The sequence below is a fragment of the Mytilus edulis genome, chromosome 2 (genome assembly GCF_963676685.1).
Source record: "Mytilus edulis chromosome 2, xbMytEdul2.2, whole genome shotgun sequence".
Taxonomy (NCBI): domain Eukaryota; kingdom Metazoa; phylum Mollusca; class Bivalvia; order Mytilida; family Mytilidae; genus Mytilus; species Mytilus edulis.
The window spans coordinates 74,490,194-74,514,299 of NC_092345.1; the positions used below are offsets into that span (position 1 = coordinate 74,490,194).

General features: G+C 32.2%; 1 protein-coding gene across 1 annotated transcript in view; it reads left to right on the top strand.

Annotated features, from left to right (window-relative positions):
• The window catches only part of LOC139512967 (multidrug resistance-associated protein 1-like), a 60,724-nt gene extending 39,119 nt beyond the window's left edge, over positions 1-21,605 (top strand). The window contains exons 15-30 of the mRNA XM_071300971.1: positions 273-399; positions 1,670-1,846; positions 2,533-2,700; positions 3,188-3,377; positions 5,802-5,919; positions 6,601-6,805; positions 7,157-7,388; positions 10,358-10,668; positions 12,149-12,348; positions 13,340-13,463; positions 14,543-14,644; positions 16,819-16,962; positions 19,109-19,267; positions 19,683-19,849; positions 20,539-20,733; positions 21,312-21,605. Coding sequence (XP_071157072.1) covers positions 273-399; positions 1,670-1,846; positions 2,533-2,700; positions 3,188-3,377; positions 5,802-5,919; positions 6,601-6,805; positions 7,157-7,388; positions 10,358-10,668; positions 12,149-12,348; positions 13,340-13,463; positions 14,543-14,644; positions 16,819-16,962; positions 19,109-19,267; positions 19,683-19,849; positions 20,539-20,733; positions 21,312-21,423 — 2,731 coding nt within the window. The 3' untranslated portion in view covers positions 21,424-21,605. The remainder of the gene's footprint in view (positions 1-272; positions 400-1,669; positions 1,847-2,532; positions 2,701-3,187; positions 3,378-5,801; positions 5,920-6,600; positions 6,806-7,156; positions 7,389-10,357; positions 10,669-12,148; positions 12,349-13,339; positions 13,464-14,542; positions 14,645-16,818; positions 16,963-19,108; positions 19,268-19,682; positions 19,850-20,538; positions 20,734-21,311) is intronic.
• Positions 21,606-24,106: the final 2,501 nt, after the last annotated feature.

A 24,106-nucleotide genomic window follows, 5' to 3' on the forward strand; every position in this document is an offset into this window, starting at 1 on the left:
TAAGCATAAAATTTGGACAGCACCGCACAACTTCCAAGAATTGATTAATCTTGACCAGACAAATTAAAAGGCACAGGATGTTCTGAGTTTAGAATAAAGTTGTTCTAATATAAACGAGATGCATAATTGTTACAGCCAAAGTAAAACAATAAAAAAGTAATTTTGTTCTTAGAAAAGAAAAGTTTACCTCATGAAAAGCAGAAAAAACAAAAAAAGTTACTGTATTTTTAAAACATTCAATGTGTGTGATCTATATGAACCTATAATTCTAGAATAAACGTGAACATCAAGGAAGGGAAACTTATAGCAGTCGTAGGGCAGGTGGGATCTGGAAAATCATCTTTTATATCAAGCATCTTGGGAGAGATGGAAAAACTTGAAGGTGAAGTTTTAGTAAAAGTAAGTAACTTGTTTTAAAGCATAGATTATTTATTCGAAGTATTTGATAACAAAGAATTTCCATTTATATCATTAATGACATAAATATTTATATTAAATTGCACAATTTTCAAAAAAAAAGTGACGACACCAGTTTTATTTCGAGTACATCTAATTAGACACATAAGGGTCATAGTTTCAATAGGATTTGTCTGCATTTCAATTTATCTTACATCCCCCACACTTCTAAGAATATAATTGGTTTAAACGAACACATGGGAATCGTGTAAATTTGATATAGAGGGCGTGTTTTATTTGAATACACTGTGCGGGTTATTTTAGATATTTTAGTAGGAAGAGTTACGTTCTTTTGAAAAAAGTGTTCTAAAACAATAAGTATTATAAACTTTCATTTTTATAAAATTTTCATATTTTAAATCAAAACATGTCTTAAAAACGCAGACGTTCTCACTCTAAATAAAAAATATTTACTATTGTGTTGTGTTGATATTGAGATATCATAATAGGGTTACAACTACGTGTAAATTCCTCATTTTGCATAATACAGAAGAAAAAAAATCGTCACACAGTGTGTTAGTGATCTAATACGATGTATACGGGGTCTTGAGGCTCGAGCTCGCTTCCCATAAAAATTACCTACACCCGTACATATCTTTTAGGTCACAAGCACACTGGGTAAATACAAGTATTCCGATGTAGATACATAACATGTACGTTTCAAGAATCTCTTTATTTTGATTGACTGACAATATTAGTAGCGCATTTCAAACAGATTGTAAATCTAGATAAAAAAATAACATTCATGATAGTTCGTGCTTCTCATGACATTGTAATAATATTGCATAGGAAAACATGATTGAAAAATTTGATATAACTAATGATTTCATTGGTGTAGCTTTAAAAAGGTAATTAATAGAATTGAATGTTTCCTTTTGTAATTTTATATTGTTGTGAAAGCGTTGATCGTTCACAAATTTTTAGAATAAACCGATTCCGCGGTTCATACAAAATGTGATTAAGGTCAACGCTTTCACATGCCAATCAAATATCAAAAAAGCATTCAATTCTTTTTTTTTTTTAAATTTAAGGTGTGAACTATCACTTTCTTCATTAAAGATCTTTGCTTAAAGAAGTGCATACCTTTCATATATTAATTATTCTAATTATGTTTGTATTTCCAATTTTGTACAATAAAACATCTTAAATATGAAAAATTAAGCCCGAAATTTATAACAGCGTTGACATAAAAAAAACAAACATAATATTCCAGGGTTCTGTGGCATACGTTTCCCAAGAAGCATGGATACAAAATTTGACGGTTAGAGAAAACATTTTATATGGACATACACTTAGCGAGAGGAAATACAACAGTGTCATTGAAGGCTGTTGTCTAAAAACAGATCTCGAGATCTTAACTGCTGGGGATATGACTGAAATAGGTGAAAGGGTATGTTTCCAATACATATATAAAACAAGAGGACATATATTTCGCACTATTTATATACTAATCCCAACTACAGATTTACCATTGATGACAAGTTCCAAATTTATTCATCACTTTACATCTGTTCCACTATACTGAGTTTCTATACTACAATTAACCAGGCAAAACTCTACCACACACAAAAATTAGAGGGATAACGATTAATAGCCAAAATAAGTCTTCCATTCCAATCACGATATGAATGATCGTTATCGTTTGTTATTGTCAAAACTGACTTTAAACACAATTTACGCTGCTTTAATTCTCACACAAATAATAGGATCTGCGTAAATTGTGTTTCCAATTAAAAGAGTTTCGTTGTAAAAAACATCTTGCTTTATTTGAGGTAAATAACTGGAGAGTGCTTAATATTGCTTTCTCTACATTTAATACTTATGTGTACACGCATGTCTAACTATTGTTTGCACCAACCTAGAAACAAGTTATAACTATATTTAACACCTCTAATTATATTAACATATGTTTTGTAAAGTGTCGTTTTAGTTCATAATTTGTAATTAGGTGTACCTTACAAACCTGTTTCTGTTTATTTAATCTTAACTTCTATATTTCCTGTACTGATACTTTTGAATCCCTATGTCAGCCGTTTATTGTTGAATGAATCCTATAGATATAACTCTCTTTCTCAGGGAATCAACGTGAGCGGAGGTCAGAAACAGAGAATTAACCTTGCAAGGGCCGTATACAGTAACTGTGACATCTACTTATTTGATGATCCACTCAGCGCAGTCGATTCACATGTTGGTAAAGATTTATTCAAAAAGGTCATTGGACCAGAAGGAATGTTGAGAAATAAGGTGAGATGTGTAAGAAATAACTTAAGGATAAGAAGAACTTTACGTGAGACAATATTTCATCCCTTCTAAGGATTTAAAATTTTAAACAAATAATATAAAAAAGAGGACCAAACAGTGTAATATCTTTCATGTGCATGTGTATCAAGCAGAAGAGAAAATGTCATGGAATCTTTGATAAATCTAAGATATACCTAGACAATTTGAATATAATATGTATATTACGTTTTGGATATATGCAGAGACAATCAAATTTATACAATTAATGAGTTCTCCGAGGAAATTTAAGATGGGTAATATTATAAAAGGTAATATACATGTATACTCTACCATGTTAACAAACTGAAACCTTTATCTTAAAAGTTTTGTATTGTCAGTTATACATGTAAACTGGTTTGGTATATTTTATACAATATAATTGAATTTGCTGTTTTAACTTCTAATATATATGTAAACCTTGAGTAACCATTTGATGCACTACTTTGTTAAGACAAGGATTTTGGTTACCCATGGAGTTCACTGGTTACCTAAAGTAGATGAAATTATAGTGATGGATAATGGTCGTATATCAGAACAAGGCACTTTTAAACAGCTCGTGCAATATAATGGACCTTTTGCACAGTTTTTGCAAGTGTATCTCCTGCAAGATGAATCACTGGACGAAGAAGATGACCACGAAAGTAAGAGGAATACTTTGTTAACATAAAATTTAAATATCTCAAACATTCAAGCAGATCTTTAACATTGTAATTAGTTCAAGAATTTCGTTATTCAAATTTGTATATTACGAAGGAGATGAATATATAAAATTCGGCAATATATTTGTCGGCAGTGGCTCTTGAATCTAAAATTTGGACTGCTCGGTTATTAACCGCTTCATGCATTGATACACTATTGCATGCATTTTAGAACAGATATATGTAATGTAAAGGTCAAACCTTCACGGATTTGGCGCCGGATTAGCTACGGATACAATTCATGGCACTCTGTATTAGTCCGTAGATATCCGTATTGTTCAAAATTTGACCACGGATCAGATGACTGTAGTAACTCCTTACTGGTCCGTTTTAGTCCCTATCAAAACCGTTTTAATCCGTACTTATTCATAGGCCAGAATTATTTCTACGGCTAGTACGGTTACACCACGTATTGGTAAGGATACAATACGATTTGTTACGAATGTGTCACGGAAAGGCACGATTTCATTATGTTGCAATACGGATAGCTAGGTATCAGCAAGGGTTCTGAAAGTCTATTACGGTTTACTACATTACAACACGACAAAATACGGAGTACTGTGAATTCTTTTATTTTCGTTGGAACCAATTTTCGTGGATTGCGGAAACCTTGCATTTTCGTTGATATCTGATTTCGTGGTTCTGCCAAAGTCTGGATACAACTTTGAAAGAAATTTGTTTTTCGTTGAACATTTAAATTCGTAGTTCACCTGTACCGACGAAACTCACGCATATTGGTATACAACGAATTATAATGAATTCACAGTATTACGTCTGTAACGACGACAAACTAACATCAGGCTTCTGTATAAATACATGTACTCCCAACTTAAAGGGCACTACTTATTCTATGTCTTGACGTTGAGGTATACATAATGATTATCCAATATGAATATTCAACAACTGCTGCTTGCATTTAATTTGCTGGAATTGGATATTGATATGGCACAAAATGACAGGACAGGGTCGACATACTTGATGACAGACGTAGAGGTGACAGGAAGCAGAGAAGATGGTGGACTAGGGACTGACTTCCCTATCCATGACCAGTTTGAGTCCCTCATGACTGAATTGTGTGCGGAAAATTCAAGAACAAGTAATTGATAGAAATGTGACAATTCGTACTATTCCGTTCCAGACGTTCTCATTCGTACTAACCCTTACTTATACCGTAGCAAACCGTTGTTTTATCCGCAGTACATACGTCACGACACTTTTCGTTGCGTACTAAATCGTGTCATTTCCGTATTATACCGTGTCTTACCGTTAGAACACGTATCACTCATGTCGCCAAAATGAACCCAGTCCTTCATTATCCGTGGTAGTAACGTCAAAACCCGTAGTCCTACCGTTGTGCATCCGTATCGGATCCGTATCAGACTACGGAAACTGCATTTCCGGGATCATCCGTGAGATTAAATCCGTAGAGGATCCGTAATCCGTGTATGTGTGACCTAGGCATAAACAAGAAAGGAATTTATCCTGCTTTCAAATTTAGATATTTATCGTTCTTTGCCTTACTCAAACGTATAGTTAACAGGCAGACAAGTGAAGCTCTGCCAACTTGAAATTATTATAAAGTGTCTATTTTTGTGACAAACTTAAGATATTTATAATATTTCTGATTTAAAAGTGTTTGAAAATGCAATATACCGTTGACATTTAAGCGTAAGCGCAAGCACGTTGATTTCATCAAACATCTGCACCATTGAAGATGACGCGACCATCAAGGGAAGGAAACAAACGATATAATATATGAATTGTCCTATTAAGTATCTTCGAATCCTATGATAAGATACTAAAGTGATTACGATTGGTTCCTTAATCGATAGACTAAAGGATTACTTTCAACTATATCATGTATTTTGTAAAATTCTGGATTTATTTCATTTGTTTTTGTCTTTTCATCTGACAGTATTATTAAAACAAAAACATTGTAATTTTTTTTAAGTTAGACGTGATTTCATAATAATCATACGATATACTTTGATATATAAGTACACATTCGTAAGGATTCTTTAAAACAAACCAATAAGTCTAGATCTTTTTATATTATATTGCAATTCCTATATGGCTATGTTACTACGAACACTTCCCATGATTTATGTCAGTTTATTGTCATACCTAAACGATGCTACATTATAGAGCATTTCAGATATTTTTTATTGTTTGATAAGGTCATGTGGTAAAGTCTTTTAGAAAATATACACCCGTATGAAAGTGAAAAACGGGCTCTCTATCAAAAACCACACTTTGTTCCGCTTAAAAAATATTTTTGAAACGATTCCACAAAATCCCAGCTTCAGTGCTTTCTGTTATTAATGGTATGAAAATACATTTTGAATAATTATGTTTTTACAATTTCAGTAAGTAAAATGAAAGATGATCTCTGGGATCAGATAGAAGTTGTAACCTCTGATGGTGGGTTTACAACAGATGACAGCGTTTTTATAAAAGAAGGTTTATCTCGCCGACAATCTTTAAGGTAAGTTGCAAATTAACACTTCAAATTAATAACAAAATATTTACACAGAAAGCAAATATTGTACTATTCACTATTCATTACGAGAACAAGTGTAAATTAATTAAAAACAAGGGAATATAGTGTGTATTTGGTAGTTACCAAATTGTAAATTGAATAGTGGAAATACCTTAAAATTATGTTTTAGCTACCTCATGCATAGTTGACCTTAGATGCATTAAACTGATATACATTTTTCTAGATACGATCGTTTATTACAAAGCTCCAAACTGGGGTTCGTGTTGTTTATTCTTTAGTTTTCTATGTTGTCTCATGTGTACTATTGTTTGTCTGTTTGTCCTTTTCATTTTTAGCTATGACGTTGTCAGTATATTTTCGATATACGAGTTTTACTGTCCTTCTGGTATCTTTCGTCCCTCTTTTACTAGCTATCGTTCTATGAATAACTACAAGTAAGCTTTTATCGTCTGAAAAATTTATAGGTAAATAAACTCATCATAGATACCAGGATTTAAATTTTATATTTAAGCCATACGCGCGTTTCGTCTACAAAAGACTCATCAGTGACGCTCGAATCGAAAATGTTAAAAGACCAAATAAAGTACGAAGTTAAAGAGCATTTAAAAGTGTTCTCAAATATTTGTATAGAATGATTGAACAACGTTTACAATTTTCATGAATTAGACGACTTTCAAGACAAAACAGTGTTATAACATCAGATGGAAGTCTATCTTCTACTATGATAGCAGCATCAATGACCAGGCGACAATCAAAATCAAGACGGGAATCAAAAGCAAAAATATTAAGACAGTCATCAAAAATTGATCCACCATTAGCTGTGGGTGTAGAAGGCCAACTCATTCAGGAAGAAGCCTTAGAAGAAGGATCGGTAAGAGTTTTGTTTTATAACGGCAGGATTAGAGTTTATGTTTATAACGGTATGACTAGATTAAAGTTTTATACTCTAAGGCATGGTAAAAGTTTTATTCTGTAATGATGTGATGAAAAGATTTTTCGGGAAAGTTTGATGAAAGTTTTTAGTTCATTAAAACATCGAACGTTGAACATTGTGTTTGTTTTTTTTGTAGCATTTAGGTTATTTGACTCAACATACCATTCTGTTAATGGCTACTGTACTTTACAGCTGAAATGCCAAGCAGTTTTTGTTTATTTACATTTAGTCTCCAAATGTATATTTTAATTATGATTTTTTATAAACCCAAGAATGTTTGCTTTTAAGGTCAAATATTCAGTTTTGATAGAATATGCTAAAGCTATGGGATTTCCAGCTGCATTCGTCGTGTTAATAGCCTTAGTAACTCAACAAGGACTGAACATCTATCAAAACTTTTGGATAACCTTTTGGACAGAGGACAGTTATCTTAAAAATGCGACTTTTATCCATACCCAGAAATATACAGACAAAAAATATTACTACCTCGGCATGTATGCTCTACTTGGAATTTTGCAAGGTAAGACGTATATAATATGCATAATTTTACAACGAATAAATAAATAAATAAAAAGTGCATTACTTTTGAATAACTGTTCAAACAATATGATAGTTATCTACTTATAATAAATGTATGTTGTTACGCGACCTAAATATTAAATTATGTGTTCATGTTTTTAATTCAGCTTCTTATATCTGCTATTTGTAGTTTTAAATTATAGTTCTTATTGATTTACAAGACAAAAAATGTATGTTCAGGTATAGAATGAGAAGATATTGCGAGTTACTAATGAGACAACTATCCAAATAACTTTGAATTATTAAGCTACTATAGGGCCCCAAAAGTCTTTAAAAAATTAGTTAAACCAACACCGTATAGTCACATATAAAAAGCCACGAAATGTGAAAATGTGTAAAGCTTTGAAACAAAACAGTCCGCAACGAAAAAAAAAACACAACTAAATTACAATCTACTGACTGTCACATAATTATATACATTGGATACAGAATGTCTCAGAGTTGAACATGTGTGCACTACCCTCCTGTAATCGAGAAAAATGGTGTAACGACACATCATCAGAATGAAAGGATAAAAATGAGTATGGAAATGGCTTTACTGATCTCATGACATCAAGAAGAAAAAAATCAAAAAAATCTGCCAAAGACAAAAGACACAAAGAACCGATTTACGAGTACTATCATGTACTGGCAACTAGTTTATAGTTATTTTGTGAATCTAAATGTTTAAAACATATATTTGAAACTTTGAGGTTTGCCTGCACCCAAACATGGATCTCTGTTGCGTATTTTGAATACAATTTTTGATTTTTTGGTTTCAAATGCTCTTCAACTTCTTATTTGATTGGCTATAGACTACATAAGACCCCTAATTGATGTTCATTCAAAGTAGTTTTCTCTGACTGTAATTGATTTTTTTTTAACTATATCTATGGATGCTGGATTTGTACTGATTGATATTTTGCGTAAGATACAGGATTTTTCTATTAGTTGTTATTGGCTTTGAAGTAGCTGTCGGTAACTGCGAGTACTCTCAGATCTGTACTTAGTGTTTTGTTGTTGTGGGGATGTATAAGTAGCCATCCACGTCCACTCTGTGGTTTTGTTAGATGTATTTCTATTCATATCCAACTGATGTGTTAAGACTATTTCAACTAATTTTTATAATTTGTTCTTATATTGTACTGTTACACCACTGTCCCAGGGAGCGCTCACGAACATGTTTAATCCCTCCATATTCTGTATGTGCCTGTCCCAAGTCAAGAGTCTGTAGTTCAGTGGTTGACGTGTGTTCACTGTTGTCATATTTTCCGTTATAAATTACATGAATTAAGCCGTTAGTATTCTTAGTATAATTTAGTATAATTATACCCCCGCTTTAAAAAAGGGGGGGTATACTGTTTTACCTCTGTCTGTCAGTCCGTCCGTCCGTCCATCAGTCCGTCCGTCCGTCAGTCAGTCAGTCCGTCCCATGAAACTTTCGTCACATTTTTCTCAGGAACTACACATCCACCCTTTCTGTAATTTGGTATCAACATTTATATATGTCAGCCATACCGTGTGATGCGTTTTCAGATTCATCACTTGACAACTTCCTGTTTACCGAACACTTGTCTGATTTTACACATGATAGCCAAGTTGAAAATTTTCGTCACATTTTTCTCAGGAACTACAATACAAGGATTTCTGAAATTTGGTTTCAGGATTTATATAAGTCAGCTATACCGTGTGGTGCGTTTTCAGATTCATCACTTGACAACTTCCTGTTTACCGAACACTTGTCAGATTTTACACATGATAGCCAAGTTGAAAATTTTCGTCACATTTTTCTCAGGAACTACAATACAAGGATTTCTGAAATTTGGTTTCAGGATTTTTATAAGTCAGCTATACCGTGTGATGCGTTTTCAGATTCATCACTCGACAACTTCCTGTTTACCGAACACTTGCATATTTTTACACTATTAATATTATCCACTTGCGGCGGGGGTATCATCAGTGAGCAGTAGCTCGCAGTTTCACTTGTTGTTTCCTATTTTTCATGTCGGGTCCTTGAATAGATGACCACATGGTATGTTTTTTTTTGTCATTGTTAAATTAAGGCCGTACGGTTGCCTATACTTGCTTACATCCGCTCCATTTGAACGTTGGTGGATATGTGTCTAATTGGCAATTATACCTTATTTTTATATTTGTAGACAACCTCATTGTGTCAAATTATGTACTATTTTATAAACAGTTTATTTACACAAAAAATGAAAAATGACCATATCTTTGATATTTCATGAGTACATGTGGCTTGTTATTCCTTTTGGAAGAAAACAATTATCGGCAGTGGCATCGATCGATGGTTTTAAAACCTCATGAAAATCAAAGATACTGGGCTTATGTTTTGGTACGCCTATCGCTCGTTTCGTTTCATAAAACTCATTTACGGAGCTTAATTCAATACAGTACAAATGTGGATTAAATACAGAGTTGAATAGCACTAAATAACATAACAAGTTAAACAATGAATAAACTGATGAAATCTAAATCTAACAGTACAAAATTAGAACAAAAGAAATAAAACCCCAGTTTAATCAGTTAAAAAAGGTATGATGCATCAATTCAGTAACAATCACAATATACTTCGAGCAAATGACAGAAGACACAAAGTAACTGCATGTCTGAAGAAAATTAATAGAAACATTTTCCATTTTTTTATTATTTGAATTAGTACACCTCCAGACGTCATTAGCGTTCAGAGTTGCATGCATATATGTTAAATTAAATATAAGTATCGACAGTACGCATATAATATATACATATAATGGTAGCCAAAACACATTCCTGCTACATGCATTTTTTTTTAACACCTTCACATACTAATGAACACTTCATAGATTGGGAATATGCATTTTTAAAATCATTTTTTTTATTTGCATTACTTTTCGATGGTTTGGTTTAAAGCTGAAGTGTCAATTTCAGGTATTACACTATTCTTGTTTGGAATAGTAGCATTCACCAAGTTTGTAAAGGCGACTGGTTATCTACACGACAGAGGACTTGAGTGTTTATTCCGATCACCAATGTCATTTTTCGACACGACTCCTGTCGGAAGGATTATGAACCGTTTCAGCAGCGATATAGATATTTTGGATGATAGATTTCCAAGAACATTCCGTGTTTTGACAATGATGGGATCTGTACTTGTTGGCACAATAATCGCTATAGTTGTGGTTACACCATTATCCTTGGCTGTCGTCATACCAATGTTGATACTGTATATTGTTGTTATTGTAAGTGTTACGGTTGTGATTATACCAACACATATATTTTATATTGTGGTTTATTAGTTTTATAGGAAAGTAACTGAAATTGTATGCATTTGACTATTGGAATTGAAACAATGACAACTTAAGAAAACCCTCAAAAATTAGGAAAATGTCTTTTTGAAATGCAGTTGAAGGTATGTCAATTAATGTCGAACTATAAATAGGAAAATGCGTCTGATTTTAGGGAACAGACTTATACTTTATACAAAGTAACAATAATATTATATTTATTTTGAGTTGTTTTAACTGTAATTGTAGAACAATAATTATTGTTTCTGCGTTAATGAAATATATTGTCCAGCAATCACAAACTAGTTCAGTCATATGATTAAATTAAAGTTATCTTAAATTAAGGAATGGAACCCCATCATTGGAAAATGTATCGTTACTCGTCTTTGGCCATACGTTTTGTATTTTTTGGCTTATGAGCACTTCTTTAAATATTAACTTTTTAGGATTTGATTATTCGTCAATCATGAGTGACCCATAAAATTCAGGATTGTCATGAGCTCAGTTTTTAGAACAAATACGAACTTTAATAGGCAAAAAAAAATATTAAATTTCCTTACACATGAGCCCTTAAAAGATTCCACAGGTATTCTACAGGTATTGTAAAATTTTGGATTTTTAGATATTTTTTTGCCACGCGCATCACATTTATTGTTGAAATGCGCATATGTCATTATGATGGAAAGTTATGCGACTATCATACAAGTCAGGGCTCTAGCCAGCTATAAAACCGGGTTTAATCCACCATTTTTTTACATAAAATGTCTGTACCAAGTCAGGAATACGACAGTTGTTATCCATGTTTGATGTGTTTGACCATTTGATTAGCGACTTTCATTTTGAATTTTCTTAGGAGTTCAGTATTTTTGTGATTTTACTTGTTGGTAAAGAAATACTGGCTTTAATTTTTAAAACAGAGTAATAAAGTACTAACACAACATATAACTGTTTTATCCAGGTTTTTATCTTAAAAAGTGGTAAATTTAGAAAATGTTAACATTGTCGCCTATGGCAGAATAAATAGTACCGTTTTCCCTTTTGATCAAAAGGTAAGGTTAACGATAAACCTAAAATCAATAGCGGACAATAGATAGTACAAATTCCGTAATCACGTAATATGAAGAAACTGCAAAAGACAAATTGTCAAAATCAATGTATTTATATATTATTATTGTATAACTAATCATAATTAATAGCTAATATTTTTACTGTATAATCCCCCTGGTTAAACAGTAACTAATTTACAGGGATACTAGACTGAATGCTGTGAGTCGAGTAAGTTGTAAACAGCAGAGAAATGTGCAATAAAGGATTTATTTTATTAAAAAAAAAAAAAAAAAAAAAAAAAAAGAAATACTGCTACTGTTAATATTCCTATTTAGATTAGGATTTATCATGTTTTTGATATTTAAAGTGAGATATTCTTTATCCACAGAAAATGTACATACCTTCCGCTCGACAGCTTAAAAGGATAGAATCTGTTACCAGGTCACCTGTATTTAACCATTTTAGTGAAACTATATCTGGTGCAAGCATAATTCGGGCGTACAAATCAGTAAACAGATTTAAAGAAGAACTATATAGACGTATAGATATCAATTCAACTTTCTATTATGCAGCTAATGTTGGAATGGGGTGAGCATCAGTACTACGTGAGCTTCAATATAAGATTAAACATTATTTGAATTGTAGGAAAAGGGCATATTTTTGCAGTTATTTAATTAAACACATCTATTTGCAAGCTAATTTAACAGATCAATATTCTTTTCGCCATGTCAAATGATTATTTGTATCGCTATTGAACATAACAACGACCAAGACTTATGAACCCGGATTTAAGTAAATATAAATACTAAGAAACGGAGATGTGAGGTGTATGCAAATGAGATAACGCAATGTCGCAAACAAAGCAAACGGTACCTAAAGTTAACCTAGGAGCCTGTAATTCAGTGGTTGTCATTTGTTTATGTGTAACATATTTGTTTTTCGTTCATTTCTTTTTTTTTTATATAAATAAGACTGTTAGTTTTCTCGTTTGAATTGTTTTACATTGTCATATCGGGGACTTTTATAGCTGACTATGCGGTATGGGCTTTGCTTATTGTTGAAGGCCGTACGGTGACCTATAGTTGTTAATTTCTGTGTCATTTTGGTCTCTGGTGGATAGTTGTCGCATTGGCAATCATACCACATCTTCTTTTTTTATATTATGGTTTTCAACAATATATATTGACAGGTGCATTTATAACAAGTCAAGCCCTGAATATTTCTTAGTCTACAAATTGAAAAAATAAATGATCAGCGACTATATCAGATATCCCATCAGCCCATTATACTCCCCAATGACATAACAAAAAAAAACAATACAACTAATGTCGTACCCTTTATTATTTCTAACGTCTTACATCAATTATTTCAACTGTTTGCCCAATTTTTACCCTTATGTTGCTTTTTTCTTATGATCATTACTTTTTAAAACGCAAGCTTTTGTGTGAAGAAAAACTTACAATGAAAGCCAACTCAACATTATTTCAGATGAAACAGGATATACAAATATAAGTATCATTTCAATTATTTCTTTCTAAAATGGTTGGCGATGCAATATTTTGTTTTATCTCTTTTACAGATGGGTTGGTATTTTTATTGAATCATTGGGAAATTTGATTCTTTTAGCTGTTGCGATGTTCGGCATTATGACTACTGATATAAATGGGGGAGATATCGGACTAGCATTAACGTATGCTGTACAGGTAATGACATGCTTCAGGTTAAAACAATTTCTATTTTGATGTGACGCATTTTTTTTCTTTAAAAAAAAAGGGTTGCTTACAGATGTTTATTGATATTGTCCTATTACGTTTGCTTAATTCGTTACAAACAGTGGTTACTGCAATGGAAAACAATATGATATCAAAGACAAAGACTTAATTTCCAATGTCTGCGAATAGCTTTAACAGACGACCGAAAAATTATTCGAACTATTGCATATTATGAGTTTTAATTAATTCAAATAGTTTAGATCATACCAAAGCATTTTCCATGAAATACAGCAATGACCTCTTGCATACTAGTAACCTTTATGAGATGACAGATATTTACATAAACCTCACAAAATTTAAGAAGTCTGAATAAAAGTTCAGTTGTTTAATGCCTTGTAATGCACTAGAATAAGTATTATTAACAAAAAATCTGGATGAGCTGGTTTCAAAAACAGAAAAGTGGTGAAAACACCTTTACATGACATTCGATTTAAACATTTGAAAATTTTCTCAATTCTCACGTTCCCATTTGCTGTTCCAATTAGCATTGCCCAATATTTTTGTTCATGAATGATTGTCAAAATATACAGGTTTTATAGTAAAAGTTATGTTCAGGGGTTTCTTCTTTTGTGTCATATAATAACGTTTTGTAAAAAAGTGTGTACCTTGTATAAACACCACTGCATCCCCCCTTTAACCTTTCAAAATCTCAGTGGTTGTTAATATGAATTTGTCAACATTCACTCTCTAAAAAGTGTAGAGAAAAATCGGATAGGCAAAATTTACTCCATTTGATTTTCCTTCCCATCTGGTAAATTACAAATCTAGAATAAAGTTACCTGGGATGACTAGTATAACCAAATAACCGATTTTTGGAGCAATTGCAAAAAAAAAATATTATCTAGTTAAAGTTTAAAAAGTTAGTTCCTGTTAGTGGCAACATTATCTAAGTTACCAATGCTGTGAATTACCAATGCTGTGAATTTGTTGTTTGGCTGCTAATATAAAGATATATATGTTCTATTGATTCACTATAACTTATTAATCCAGAGTATCACTTATAATTTCAGATAATCATTGCTATGAATATCGTAGTCAGAGGAGTGAGTGAGATGCAGATGAACGTAGTATCCATTGAGAGATGTGAAGAATATACGCATTTACCTCCTGAGGTTGGTTTTATTCCATCATGTATATTTCACAATAAAAGCTCATTTTTGAAAGATAAATGAATAACATAATATAAAAAGGGTACGAAATATTGAAAATAAGAAGATGTAGTACATAACGGCAACAGTAGTTACCCGCTGTTCAATAGTCCTAAACTGATTCACCGAAAACAAATCCGGGACACAAACCAAAACCAAGGGTAACAACAATACGTTTGCAAATGAGACAACTTTCCACTAGAGACAAAATTGCTTCCAGGAATCAATTCCCAGACATATTTTCCGTATGCAAAGTGACCTAAGTGTGACCCATCTCGTATAAATCCGGTGATCGCAATACGCATGGATGTCCTTAAAATAAATTATCTGATTGTACATGTAAAACACGTGCTCAATATCCATGTTTTTTTGTTGATTGTTGACAACAGGTGATAATCGTTAAACTTTGGCTTCAAAACACGAACATTAATAACCTGACATATTTTCACAACAACACTGACCGATTGAAAAAAAAATTGACGATTATACGAAATTTATGCGAATTTTTTTTTTTATAAAATCGGGCACAGTTTATGATGTTTGTATGCATTGGTTCAAGAATTGGAATAACATTATTTTTCACCGGTCACTCGTTTCTTATGACTTTAACAGTAAATCAGCATCTATTGATTATTATCATATTTAACAATAAAAATGCGTGTTTAGATCAATTGTATCTTGATAATTTAAATACTCTGCCAAAAAAGAAACGCCTAATGGATTTTAAAGAATTTTAGTACATGTTTTGTGATTGGATATTTTACTATTACTAATAAAGATATTCACCCAAAACGTGTTTGATTGAGAAGAAGTCAATTCCTTCAAGATTTATGAATTTATTTTTTCTTATTTTTCTGAGTTAGCATTTGAAGCATTTTTGAAATAGTCATACTTTTGATCTGAGTTAACTATTTGAAGCATCATTCCAGTCAGCTAAGAAAAATTAATTCTGTTTTGTCATAATGTTTGTGTATGTGTTGCTTTGTTTGAATGTAATATGTTGTACCTTGTTTTGTGGAGAGGGCTTACATAGGCTATGCCTGTTGCCCAATCCAATTCAATTTATTTGAATAAAATATTGTTTAAACTAAAAGATTTATGAATAAAAGTAAATTTTTACAGTTAGAGGTACTTCCGGTGCCATTAAAGTTAGTCCCGTTAATAACCAACTCTCACTGCTAAGACTGCTAAGCATCTCCTCGGCATTGATGTTTTCAATGTTCTAATGCTGTTGTGTGAAATAGTTCGCCATTTGTGTTGGAACATTTGTCGGAACTGATCAATGGTATGAGACAGACTTTGACGCTGGCGCACACGTTTATCATGTCGGTCCCATAGATGCCCAAGTCCGGTGATTTGGAAGGCCAAGATAGAATATTGATATTATTCTGCTTAAAGTAGTCATTTGGTAAACGCGCTGTGTGAGGCATAGAGGAAGCAAAACATTCATTCATGCACCGGTAGACACGAGTTCTTCCGTCACGTTTCTGAAGCAATACACGGGACTCATCACCGAACCAGATTCTGCCCCAGTTGAGGAATGTTCAGCCCTCAACCTGTTGTTCATGTGACTCTACTCCGTCTGTTTAACGGCCTCATATGGGTCTAAATTACGGTTCCTGGGTCTAATGCGATTTTGTGGCAGTTGATTACGGACTGTTTGTGAGCTGATTTTTCTCAATCCTGGTATCCCAACTTCAGTGGCTGTTGTGACAACGGTTCGATTCTGTAAATTAAATACCTGGATGTATCGATCTTGATAAAGAGATGTAAGGTGAGGTCGTACAATAATCGGTCGGCAGTCTTTAGCCAGTCTGCTGGTATCTGTTCCAAAGTCGCAAAATTGTGTCCTGGTTAACGTTTTCAGTTCTTGCTACTTCACTATGGGACACTCCGGCCTGGAGACAGCCGATGGTGCTATTTTGAATAGCAGGGTCGTCCCACCCTGGCATGATAGCGTTTTGCATGTTTAAAACTCCATCCAAGCTGTATAACAGTAGTATACTGTTGTTCGAAATTCATGAATCGATTTAGAAAAAAGCAAATCCGGGTTACAAACTAAAACTGAGGGAAACACATCAAATATAAGAGGATGCGTTTCTTTTTTTAAACAGTATATTTAAACATTGTGTTTTCAGGCAGATTGGATACAAAGACAAAGACCTCCATTAGAGTGGCCCAAGAAAGGAACCATACAGTTTTGTAATTACAAAACACGTTATAGATCCGGACTGGAACTGGTTTTAAATGGAATTAATTGTAATATTCGGAATGGGGAACGGGTCAGTTATACAAGGTTCTAATTGATATTTCCAAAGAGATGCTACTTATATGTATCAAGGAAATGTTAAGATCAAAGGGAAAACATTAAAAAGAAATCTTAATAAATTCAATACAACTGTAGTCAGGAAAAGGACACAGTGAATGTGTTTTCCATTCCATGTTTATATCGGATTTCCATTCCATGTTTTTATCGGATTTCCATTCCATGTTTATATCGGATTTCCATTCCATGTTTATATCCGATTTCCATTTCATGTTTTTATCGGATTTCCATTTCATGTTTTTATCGGATTTCCATTCCATGTTTATATCGGATTTCCATTTCATGTTTTTATCGGATTTCCATTCCATGTTTATATCGGATTTCCATTCCATGTTTATATCGGATTTCCATTTCATGTTTTTATTGGATTTCCATTCCATGTTTATATCGGATTTCCATTCCATGTTTATATCGGATTTCCATTTCATGTTTTTATCGGATTTCCATTCCATGTTTAAATCGGATTTCCATTCCATGTTTATATCGGATTTCCATTTCATGTTTTTATCGGATTTCCATTCCATGTTTATATCGGACTTCCATTTCATGTTTTTATCGGATTTCCATTTCATTTTTATATCGGATTTCCATTGGATGAAGATTGATCAAATCCAAACGTGTTTGCATTAAAAGGAGAAATATATTAATTAATCTTCTGTAGATTAATAGTTGTCAATTCCAAATATTCGGCTTGGTGATTATCAATGTTATATCATCAACGTTACCAATACTACTTACAAGAATGACATTTGGACAATACATGTCTCTTCAGTGATGCTCAAGGCAAATATATTTGGCCTCGCCTAAATGTATTTTACACAGAATATTTAATACTAATAATATAATCCTAAAATTATTTGAGAGAGCAACATTAATAAGTAATTTAGCTCATTTGTTGAATATCAGTGTCTCGATCTATCCAATTTAGTGATTTTAAAACGTAGTTACCCACAATAATCGCATAAGTAAAGGATAATAAGAATTAAAATATAGTATTACAACATCAGTTTAGGTCAGTAAAACTGCTTTTATGTAAAGGCAAAATGTAGTCAAAGCAAGCTATTAGTTAGAAACTATTTCAACTTTTTGTCACTTTAAAGACCCCGACATTTAATATATTCTGACGCAAGCATGATGACCGAATCCCAAAAGATGATTTAGAAAAAAAATAATATTGTAGGTCAAAGCCATGCCATTAGAACAATAAACTGCGTCACGGTATTTTTTTACTTTTATTAAAATTATTGAATTTAAATTTTTTCATGAAATGTTTTGAGTTAAAAACAATTATTCATAAGTATGTGGAATATCAACGGTACTTAACAAACATGCAAATTACATGTAACAAAATATAGATATATACTGTCTAGTGATGGAAGCATCCCGTCAAAATGTCTCTAAAGAAACAATAAGTTATGTACTGTCAAAATGTACTGGTATGTGAAGTCACTTCAGAAATAGAAGTGGTGGTTGAAACACGCCTTAGACAAGTCGATAATTTTTGTTTGACAATAATAAGGGTTACAATTTATATGGTTTCTTTGCGTAAGAGTTACAAAGGAAGTATGTTTTATATGTAACCGCACAAACAGACGACGAGAGCTGGGAAGTGCAAATAGAATGACAACTGAGTTGATTATTTCCACTATGATCCTGCCGTTTTATCGAAAATTGATTATATGCACTTTGTTACTGCCATCTTATCAAGAATTTATAATTTGAAAACTATGATATTGTCGTTTTATCGAGAGTTGATTATTTGCACTTTGATTCTGCCGTTTTATCGAGAATTGATTTTCATTATCATACTGTCGTTTTATCTAGAATTGGTAATCTGCACTATGATACTGCCGTTTTATCGAGAATTAAATATTAACACTAGGATACTGCCGTTTTATCGAGATTTGATTATTTCCTGATGGTAATACCGTTTTATCGATAATTGATTAGTTGCATTATGACACTGTCGTTTTATTGAGATTTGATAAGTTTCACTATCATACTGCCGTTTTATCGATAATTGATTATTTGCACTATAATACTGCCGTTTTATCGAAAACTATTTGAAGACATATGAACGATGTCCTTTTTGTTTTTTACAGGTAGGCATTGTCGGTAGGACTGGAGCAGGTAAATCATCCCTGACGCAGGCTCTGTTCAGACTTATAGAACCAGCAGAAGGTTCGATAGTTATTGATGATATTACAACTACAACAATAGGTTTACATGACCTCAGGCGAAAGATAACTATACTACCTCAGGTTGATATAATTTAAAATACTTTTTTTATTTCATTTGTTTAGTGAAGTTTATAATACTAAAAAAAACGATCTTCGACAAAATAAATATTAAAAATATTCTTAGAATAAGATGCAAATATATTAAAAACAATAAAAAGCAATTTGAAAGCTTAGTTAATCAAATATTGTTTTTCCTCCAAGTAATCAATATTAAGACAGTATATTGTCTATCATCTTTTCATTACTGCTTTAAAAGGATTTATTGAATTAAAGGTTCTCAATTGAAAGTTTAAACATCTCTTCTAATATTCCAAAAATGCGACAATCATTTTGTAACACCTTTATAGTGAATAAATGTATTAACAAATATATTAATGAAATGTAAAGACTTAGAAATGTCCAGTTTAGTTTAACACGATTAACAAATATTTCATAGGATCCAGTCTTATTTTCTGACACACTGAGAGTAAACCTAGATCCGTTAGAGAAGTTCTCAGACAATGAATTATGGAAAGCACTGGACCGTGCTCATTTAAAAGAATACGCCATGAATCAGGCAGGACAGCTGATGTCAGAACTCGGAGAAGGTGGAAGTAATTTAAGGTATATTACAATTCAGATAAAAAAAATATTAGTATTCATAACATCTATATCAAATGTATTTTAATTAATTTAGTTCTAATACTTGGTAGTTAGTAAACGTGATATGTAAAACAATCAATCTTCCCGTAACAGCCGCCCATGCTGATATTAATATCAGTCATGGTTGCAAGGCTTTATCAAACCTAAGAACAACAGAAAAAAAAACAATCAATTTAATTTAGAGAGGTAAAATAGCCATATAATAACCTGTATTTATCATATTCTTTAATTTTGATTTAAAAAAGAATTATCAAAGATATGAAAAGTAAGCTTTTAATATTAACTTAGTTTGTTTGACAGTTGTTGCTCTTTTGGAAGTCAGCCATACACATAAACATTCTTCCCTTGAATTTAAAATCGTCTTTAAAATGTAATCAAATCAGCACTATTGAATTAATGATTTGGACAGTTGTTTTTCAATTTTGTTAAACCGTCCTCTTTAATGTACAATGCATTATAAAGCATAATGACTGTAATGTCCATGACAAAAGGATAGATGTAAGCAATCCTTAAGACGTTTGAATTATAGAAATATTATATATGTTGGTAATATCACAGGTAAAGGGAAATATGCAAGCTAATAATCATCCATCAAATTACTGTATAGTACAATGGTTGACTCTTCAATTGCATTTTATTTATTCATTCAGTGTTGGTCAGAGACAATTAGTGTGTTTAGCTCGAACATTGCTTCACAAAACAAATATATTAATCCTTGATGAGGCAACAGCTGCCGTTGATATGGAAACAGATGATTTAATCCAGCAGACAATAAGTGAAGAATTCGCAGAGTGTACTATATTATCAATAGCCCATAGATTAAATACAGTCATGGACTACGATAGGTAAATAAATAACACAAATAACAATAAATATGATCTGGGCATGGACAAGACTTCTGGTTTTGTTTTACTACGTTAAATCATTGATCATTTTTACAGTTACAATGTCTCATACTCTCACACTCCTATCAAATAAGAGAAGAAGATACCAAAGGGACAACCTAAAGCTACAAACCGAAGAAAAAAGGAAAAAAATATTGCCCAGAGAAAAACGAAAAAAAGAAAGACAAAACACACCCAGGATATAATAGACTGAGCAACACGAACTCCACCAAAAGTGTGGATTATATAATGTTTTTGAGAAGGTGCAAACATATCTTAGTACTATACTAGTGTCACTGTCGTGTTAATTGCCCATAGCAAGTCAACATTCGATGATAATTTTATTCGGTGAGGGGAAAAAGAGAATTATATGTACTAATAGTCAATGAAATTGTGGTGAATGGATGAAAAGTTGTTTTTCCTTAAAACAAATTACTATCAATTATCTATTAATTAAAACTGATTATGATTCAGATTAGTATGTTTAAAACCTTATCAAAATCATGTGATTTTCAATAGTTAAATATATGTTGTTTTAGGATCATGGTTATGGATAAAGGGATGATCGTAGAATTTGATGAACCTGACAATCTTTTGAAGAATGTCGATGGAACTTTCTTTTCAATGGCAAAGGATGCAAGATTAGTTTAAATTGATGAAAACACCTGATAACTGAGAATAATGAATGTTGTAAAGATAGCTGTTCATAAGTCATTGCATATATTATTGAAATGGTTTAACTCACTAGAACAGTATTATTTTTATATATGTAATATTTTACTGTTTATAGTCATTATATTGTGAAAACCACATGCATTAAATTTCCTACCTCACATGTTGTTTCTCATTGAATGTAGTGTACCGCTGTTGAAGATCAAGGCTACAGTAAAGATCTTGTATATTTACAGCAAATAAAAAAAACCCCGATTTTTATTATTTTGAATTCACCTATGCAAGTGTATTGTGCCTTGAAAATATTCGAATTCATCATAAAACACCGCTGTAACAGAGAGGCGAAAGTTCTGTGTACTTTTCTTTTGTTCAAAGAAATGCATTTTCAAAAATGTATCTAGGTTGCGTTCAATATCGTAGCTGCTACATAAATCTTCATAGGGCTACGTAGATTTTTAATCTAGATAGCAGCCAGGCTAGCTACACGTTCAGTAGTCACTCAAAAATCTTCGTAGCCCAATGTAGCTACTACAACATTGAACGCAACCCTGATGAGATTTGATAACTCATGTGATTTGCATTTTTGTCCAGCCCATGATTCATGTCGCGAAAAGGGATATTAGCGACCCTAAATTTCGTCAGCGGCGTCAGTTTAGGTTCAGTATGTGGTTTACGTTTTTTAAAATATCAATAACTTTGTCAAATCTTTTTGAAATATTAAGGAAGTTGCACAGAAACTGTGTATATCAAAAGATTATCCAGAGCTTAGTGATGAAACATAAATTGACATCCTGCCTTGTTTTTTTTGCCAAGTTGATCATCTCAAAACTGTTTACTCAAAACTCCTGTCCTGCCTATAATACAAATAGTAGCTTCTTTAACTTTGATACCTGTGCAGAAGTCAATATTCCAGATATAAAAAAAAACATATTTTAAATAATGATTGATCATTTTAACTGCTGTAAAGGACTGATAAATGGCTCCCTTTTTGCCGCAGGAAATCCCAGGCGAGAACCAGGGTTCTACAGAACTCTAAAAATGCGAATTTTAATATTGCATCTGAACAGTTCTGAACATTTCTGAAAATTTCCTATTTAAAGTTCATTTACGATTTTGTTGTTGATAGAATGCTTGACCTCACAGCTCTTTTTACTCATAATTGAAAGTAAGGTCCTAAGAATCTTACTCTACATAGGTAAATATATCTCTTCAATATGAGAATACATGAATTAAGAATATCTTTAAATACATAATATTTTACACCCAAGATTATACTTGATAAGGTTGGATGAAAACTTATTTTACATACCTCTTCCAACTTTTGAAAAAAATAAGCCAGAATGTTCGAACATATCTACATTTAAAAAAGAGATGTATATATGTTTCTTTCGTTTCTGTACAAAATGTGCACAATTTTGTTTCACTATATTTACACTTCATAAGTAAAGTATTTGTTCTTAGAATTCTATGGAGTAGTTTGTATTGAAATGCCCTTAGTGTAGGATCTTCTGTAATAAGTAAAGACAGACAAAAAAAGAAACTCCATTCTTCAGCCTCGATATGTATTCCCAATTTTTTTTTCCATTTCTCTTGTATACGAGATGGGGTTTCCTTTATTTTAACTAGAAAAGTTTTATCAAAATGTTTCGATACTTTATCCACTGTTTTTATGGCGGTTACAGTTTTGTGATCGAAAATATTTAGTTTGAAAAATACTTGTGAATGAATAACATTTTCTAGTCCTTTGGAAGTGCAAAGATGAGTACATAGAACTCTAGGAAAGTTGTTTTTATATTATATTTCCTAATAAATTCTTCAAAGATGTAAAATTCTCCATTTCCCTAATGAGATCATTTATGAAAAATATATTATTCTTTAACCAACTATTATAAAAAATTGTTCTTCCATCAATCATAATATTTTCATTTAAAAATAATGGTTGAGACAAAAGGTCACTTGGGGCTGTGGTCAGAGGTTCACACATGCTGAAATTACATTTTGCCAAAAAGGGTTAAATTCTTCTTTAATTTTAATGAGTGCTGAATTATTTGATAAATGCCACATATTTTCTCCACCATTCATTTCAAGATGATCTGCCAATAACACCTTCCAGGACGAATAATTTGTGGGGTTTAAAACTTTTTTTTAACCAAGGATAGCTTCAGTGATTTTATAAAGGATTCAATATGTGGCATTTTTACCCCGCCATCCTCATAATTTGAGATAAGTATATTTCTTTTAATTTTGTCCCCTTTACCATCCCACACAAATTTGTAAAGCATAGCTTGAATCTGCTTTAATATATCTGGAGATGGTCCAGGTAAAACCGTAAAACATTGAATTAAAATCGGTTGGGCAAGAGTTTTCACAACTACAATTTTTCAATATATAGTAATATTTCTGAATGACCAATCACTTAGGAGATTTTTTACTTCTTGATTTTTTTCTAAGTAATTATCAACACATATATTAACTTTTGACAAACAATATTATATGCCTAGGAGTTTGAAATTTCCCGAGTGGTTCCATATTATTTTTTTTATTTGTGTTCAGCTCCTCACCACAGTCCCTTTTTGCCCAAATCCATATAACTTGTGTTGTTTTCAAAATTTAAACCAGAGCAAACGTAAAACAAGTCGATCTTATTCAGAGCACTATTTAG